This window comes from Rhincodon typus, chromosome 11 (genome assembly GCF_021869965.1).
Source record: "Rhincodon typus isolate 14 chromosome 11, sRhiTyp1.1, whole genome shotgun sequence".
Classification (NCBI taxonomy): domain Eukaryota; kingdom Metazoa; phylum Chordata; class Chondrichthyes; order Orectolobiformes; family Rhincodontidae; genus Rhincodon; species Rhincodon typus.
In genome coordinates this window covers 35611408-35618257 of record NC_063342.1, presented here as the reverse complement: position 1 = coordinate 35618257, position 6850 = coordinate 35611408, and the positions used below count along the sequence as shown (strand labels likewise).

General features: G+C 41.4%; 1 protein-coding gene across 3 annotated transcripts in view; it reads left to right on the top strand.

Annotated features, from left to right (window-relative positions):
• The window catches only part of wdr3 (WD repeat domain 3), a 69767-nt gene that overhangs the window by 10143 nt on the left and 52774 nt on the right, over window positions 1-6850 (top strand). For 2 of the 3 annotated variants that reach the window (XM_048603113.1, XM_048603111.1), the window contains exons 2-5: window positions 2854-3064; window positions 3729-3938; window positions 5220-5338; window positions 6719-6797. In XM_048603113.1, coding sequence (XP_048459070.1) covers window positions 2894-3064; window positions 3729-3938; window positions 5220-5338; window positions 6719-6797 — 579 coding nt within the window. In that variant the 5' untranslated portion in view covers window positions 2854-2893. The remainder of the gene's footprint in view (window positions 1-2853; window positions 3065-3728; window positions 3939-5219; window positions 5339-6718; window positions 6798-6850) is intronic. The other variant, XM_048603112.1, reaches the window with a different exon arrangement.

Genomic DNA, 6850 nt, shown 5'->3' with positions numbered 1-6850 from the left:
ACGGGGGAACTGGGGAAGAGGAAGTGGAAGTGGAAGTGAAGGGGGGACGGGAGGGAATGGGGGAGGGGGAATGGGGAGTGGAGGGAACGTGGAACAGGAGAGGGTTAAGTGAAGGGGAAAGGGGAGGGAACTGGGAACGGGGGAGGGTCAAGGGGGTGAGGAAACGGGGATGGAGCGTGAGAGGGAGGGAACGAAGGAATAATGCAATGGGGAGGGAACGGCGGAATGGGAGGTGAATGGGGAGGGAGGAATATAGTGGAGCAGGAGAAGTGTTGTGTGGTAGAGATAGCAGGAACTTTTGGAGACAGAATAGAACGGAATTGGGCTGAGTGGCAGACTTGGATTAGGAAGAATGGACTTTCAGGAGGGATTGGAAATAGGTCAGGGTGGAAGATGCAGAATGAATGGTGCAGACAAGCTACTGTTTGAACTTTAGCAGAGGTTGTGCATTGTTTAGGGTGTGGGAGAGGGAGGTTATGGCTTGGTGTGTAGGAGATGGAGGGCAATGTTTGCATTAAGGGATTAAGCGTATGTCTGAATCCCATTTTATGCAGAAGGAGTTTTTGATTCTGGGAGAGTGTGCAACAAACTCATTGTGGCACATGAAATTTGACACATCAATTCTGTGTTCACTCTCTATGGAGCTACCTGATCAATCCCATTACCCTGTTCTGTCTAAAGTTTTCAAGAAGTTTTGTAGTTCGGGTTGAGGATGAGGTTGTAGACATACTCGTTGAGCCGGTGTGTTTGGTTGCAAACATGTCATCACCCTGCTAGGTAACATTGCCACTGCGCCTCTAGTGAAGCTTCGGTGTTCTGTCCTGCTTGTTATTTATATGCCTCGTTTTGCTGGGCTGTTTAATGCTACTTCCGGTTATGTTTCTCAGTGTTTGAATTAGACCCTGTAGAGAAATGTGTTTGTTGATGGAAACCCACCAACGCATAAACACATCCTCACTGGGATAAAATTCACGAAAGAAGAAGAGGACAACAACCGACTACTCTTCCTGAACATAATGGTAGAACGCAAAAACAACGGGGAGCTCCAGGCTGGCATATATAGAAAGACCACACATAAGGGCCAGATACTCAATTAGACTAGCAACCACCCCAATGCCCACAAACGGAGCTGCATCAGGACACTATTTAAACGAGGTACAACACATTGCAGCAACTTGGAACTGTGCAAAGCAGAACAGGAGCACCTGTATGGAGTCTTCCAAAGGAATGGCTACCCATAAAGCACGATCTGCCATTACCTCTGAGACCACAACAGGGAAGACATAACACGACCAGACTCACTAATCACCCTACCATACATCAAGGACATTTCAGAGATGACCGCAAGACTATTCGGACCCGTAGGTATCAGGGTAGCCCACAAACTAACAGCCACCCTACGACAGCTACTGACGAATGTAAAGGATCTCATACCCAAAACCAGCAAAACCAGTGTAATGTAAAAAGTACCATGCAAGGACTGTGAGATACAGTAAATAGGGCAAACTGAATGAAAATTGACAATACAGTTACACAAACACCAACTAGCCACCAAGAGACACGACCAGTTCTCACTTGTCTCACTACACACAGACAAGGAGGGACACGAATTAGACTGGGACAACACATCCATAATCGCACAAGCCAAACAGAGACACACCAGGGAAGTCCCAGAGGCTTCTATCAACAAACACATTGGATTGTACACAGGGTCTAATTCAATGAGAAACAAAACTGGAAATAATACCGACCACCCCAGCAAACCGAGACATATAAATAACAAGCAGGACAGAACACCAATGCTTCACCGGAGGTGCAGTGATGATGTTACCTAGCAGGGTGATGAAACATTTGCAACCAAACCCTCCGGCACAGCGAGCACGCCTACAACCTCACCCTGTTCTATCCTCATAGCTCTACAAGTTTATTTCACTTAAATGCCTGTCAAATTTCCTTTCAAAATCATTGATAATCAATCAAAGTTTGAAGTCCAAATTTTGATGCAATTTTTCAAATACTCAAGATGGCATGCCTCCTTCAATAACTTGTGCAAGAACAAGTCTGCGTGTCCTTACAAACTCTTTAGAACTGTGCAATTATGTCAATATCGTCATCACACACACCTTCTGCCCAAATGCATTACTTCTCTGTAGTAGATTCTAAATGTCACAGTTCTATCTGTTCTGCTGCTGTACATAAGGGTGTTTCAATTTGTGTTCCCATTTGACTTGGGACTTCGTTACTCTTGACTTAAGAGCCACCATATAGATAAGGTGCTGACTTTTCTTGATTGTTGAGAGTAAGACTCGGTGAGACTAACAGGTCTGGCCTCAGTATGTGTACACTATCTATACAGATGTTAGTGGCTGGATTTATACCAAACAAACAGAAAAATATTCTGTAATTTGAGGTCAGTCGTCACAGTCTAAGACACTGTTGCTAACTTCCCTCGCTTATCATTTTTTTAATCAGTTGCCTTACCTGTATTGTCATCATTAGAAATCGGCCTGTTCTCTTATGAATGAATGCATTGCACCCTACACAACTATTTGGACAATGGAGCTAACCTACAATGATTGGGGGGGTGGGGGGGAGCAGCAGGGACATCCAGACTTGGGCTAACAAATGGGCGATAACATTTAACTGGAAAACTCCATTGCTATAGAGCAAAATGATTGGTTGAGAGAAAGCTAAGAATTGACAGATTTTGAAAGACCACAGTTACATTAGTCACTTGAATATATTTATTTTTCATCCATATAATTACCCCATTTCTCCTTTGCCATCAGTTGGGAAAACAAGAATATTCCAAAACATTGAGTTCCATTGATATGTTTGGTATTTTTATTTCAGCAGATTTTTAAATTGCTTGTGTTAAGCTTAAACCTTTGTCATGGGATTGACAAAGCAGTACCTACGCTATGTTGCCAGTGCAGTTTTTGGAGTCATTGCAAGTCCGAAAGCGAATATTACTTTTGTACAGCTGCGGGGAGAGAGAGGTCGATACATGGCTGTTGCTGCCTGTGAGCATGTATTCATTTGGGATATTCGAAAAGGAGAGAAGGTTAGTTTAACATCCTGTAAACTGGTGGGTTTGTTAATGTTTTTGTGTGTATATGTGATCAAACTGAGCAATTACCTTTTAGTCGCAAACACTGTTTAATAAGAGAGAAAGGATGCCATTCATAATCAAGTAATGATCGATCTCCTGTAAAGGTAGACCCCTTACTTTTGGACAATAATAATTCCTTTTCATAAAACTCATGTATATGTCACGCCCTGAATTTTAGCCAAAAAAATCTGAACTCTTTGTACTTAACACCCATTTACTGTGGCATTCAACTCACCTTGATGGAAACCTACCTAATTAAATTCTAGAATAGCATACCATTTGATAGGACAACTCCTCATTTCTGTGCACGTGATGTCGAGGCTATGACTGCACAGTTTTGTCCTGCTTTTGCCCTGGGTTTGCCAGTGGCAGCACCTGATCTGCCACTCTGCAATGGTGAAACCAAGACAGCAGATTTCAGCCCCTCCAAAATATTACTCACGTGAATGTCGGCCCCTTTTTAGTGGGAAATTTATCCTTAGAAACTTTTGTACATTGTTTTTGGGTTTCTGTTCAAATTTCATTAGCTCGAACTTACAAAAAGTTTCTTCAATGAATAATTGAACTGATGTATTTGTTTTAATGTCTCAATGTGTTGATTGTGTTGTATTTGCAGGTATTAATTCTTCAGGGCAATAAACATGAAGTAACCTACCTGTGTGCTGCTCCTGATGGACATCACCTAGCAGTTGGATACGAAGATGGCTCAATACGTATCTTCAATGTAATGACAGGCGAGAGTAATGTCACCTTCAATGGGCACAAAGCCTCAGTAACAGTTCTCAACTATGATAGCCTTGGAGCACGACTTGTTTCGGGGTCAAAGGTAAATTACTCTCTTCAGGTTTCTAATGTCATAGACTCAACCAGCATAGAAACACGCCCTTCAGCCCACTGTGTCTATGCTGACCAACAAATACCAGACTATATTAATCCCATTTACCTGCACTTGAACCATGGCCTACTGTGCTGTGGCATTTAAAGTGCTTGTCCAGATGCTTCTTCAATGTTGTGAGAGTACCTGCCTCCACCACTTTCTCAAGCAGTGTGTTCTATATTACCACCACCCTCTGGGTGTAAAAAAAATTCATCTGATCTCTCTAAACGACTAAGTCCTCACCTGAAATTTGTGCCTTCTGGTCTTAGACAGTCTGCCAAAGGGAAAAGATTCTTGCAATCCACCCTATTGATGCCTTTCATAATTTTGCATACCTCAATCAGACATCCCAATCACCTCCAACCTCACGCCACTCCCCCAAGGCCTCTGCTGCTCCAGGGAAAACAAACCCAGCCTATCCAATCTCTCCTCATAATGGAGACTTTCTGTCCCAGACATCATTCTGGTGAATCCCCGCTGCACCCTCTCCGGTACTTGTTAACCTGATAGTGTGGCGACCAGAACTGCACGCAGTGTTGCATCTGCAGCCCAATCAATGCTCGATAAAGTTGCAACAAGACTTCCCTGCTCCTATATTCTACACCTCAGCTAATGAAGACTGGCATCCCATATGCCTTCTTCAACACGCTACCTTCCTGCACTAGCACCTTCAGGGATCTATGGACTTGTACACCAAGATCCTTTTGTTCCTCTGTACTCTTTATCTTGGTGGGAATAAATGCAGATGTCTTTTGGGTTGAAGGATGAACTGGTGACATTGTGTACTGTGTGACCATAGTAAACATGGTTGTTCCTGCTTATCCATAGACTGCAGTGCTGCATCCTCCAGTATTAATCTTTACTCCAAGATGAAGGCAGATATTTTGTTTCAAACAATATTACATTGGCCTTTTGCAACATCTTTGCGAGAAGGAGATGATGATTTTCCTGTTCCCTAATTTAGACACAAAGGACTAACTGATTTCAGTATGCAAAATAGGTGTTCTCCTGTCTTCTTTATTTTTCTGAAGGTGATCCTTTATCCGAAACTGATATGCACTTGCTTTGTGTTAGTTTAAAGCACCTTTTAGTTTACTTTTATGGAACTTTAGCTTGGTGCTTTTTGTGTGGCTCATCTATGGCATCAGTCAAAGCTTCTTTAATGTTAATCAAAGCTTCATTTAAAGTGATTCAATTGAAGGGAAATCTCTTACATTTCTTATACTACAGGACACAGAAATCATCATCTGGGACGTTATCAATGAGAGTGGCTTATACAGACTGAAAGGACACAAAGATGCCATTACAAACGTAGTATTTTTGAAAGGCAGAAATTTTCTGGTATCCAGGTAATATAAGAGAAAAATAGTCATATTTTTTCCTTTTAAATTGAGAAAACCATTCTGCTGGGCTAAGGTCCTGCAGCACAGCACCAGGGTAGGAAGAGAATAGGAGAAGGCAGGATAAAATAAAGTAATGATTGACAGAGCCAAGCTTGTGCTCTTAAAAAAAAAACTAAAGTTCATAATGAGAAAAGTCAGAGTAGGGTTGGGAATTCCATTATGCTCAGACTCTGAATTAATGTGCTGTTGAATACATCTTAATTTAACCAGGATGCAAGGGAACAGGATGTGAGAATGCAAAGGGAAAGAACAACACAAGCCATATTAATAATGTTGGTAACGTAGAATTTGAGTAAATTCAGTGGAGGTGGATAGAGTTAGAAATTCAATGCTTCAGGGGTTAGGACAGGAATTGCTAGACAAAAAAAAATCATGATCATGCGAGTCACACACCATGATGGTAAAGTCAGTTTACACATCATAGCAATCAATCAATATTAGTTTGCAACACATTCAAAGGGCTCTTGTGGTGCAGTGGTAGTGCCCCTGCCTCTGGGCCAGGAAGTCTGCGTTGAAGATCTGACATCCCCAGATGTTTGTCATACCATGTCCAAACAGGTTGGTTAAAACAACTACATCTCAAAAAGAGTGTGATGAAATTGCTGGTGACGATGAGCTTAGAGAATCAAATTCACAGTATTCCTCCCAAGTGTATCATGCTTACCACATGTTATGTCTCAAATTATAATTTTATATTGTAACCCCAAATGAAGATTATTTTTGAAAGAAATCTATTTTAATTTTCATCTTAATGGACCAATACTAATGTCTTTCACCCTGTCCTCAAGGGCTTTGCTCCATAAGTTAGCCAGTCATTCACTAAAATATTGTGGCTTCAATTTTGCAGCAATATTATTAGATTGATTGGAGAGAGGACACCCTCCCATAGATTGTAATGACCCTTTTGTTGTTATTGTGCTTAATCGTTTGAAGCCACATTTCATGTACTAATGGCATCGATCAGTAATGAAAAGGGATGGAGTGCAGGATGAGAAAAAAATTAAGTTAAATTAAGAAGAGAAGCAGATCTTGAATATTAACTGAGATGACGGGGCGGACCGAATTGAATTTTCTTTTGTACCTGCTTGTTACAAAACTCAGAGGAATGATGGACAGGGAATATTCAGATTTACAAAGTGGTAGTGAGATGCAAATTTGGATCACAGCAGTGATTGGCTGACTGAAGTAGTACGAGGATTTTTAATTATGTGTCGCACACCACAGGTAGTTCACTGATCTTACATTATTTTGTTTTAACATTCAATAAATGATCATTAGTTAAGTAAGTTGCAATTTTCTTTCGTATTTTTTCTTTTCTTCCTTTAGTTCCAAGGACACATTGGTTAAGTGGTGGGACTTGGATACACAGCATTGCTTCCAGACCATGGTTGGTCATCGCAGTGAGGTCAGCAATGCTACTTTGATCATTTTTAGTGTCTCCGTGCTGCTGTCACATGG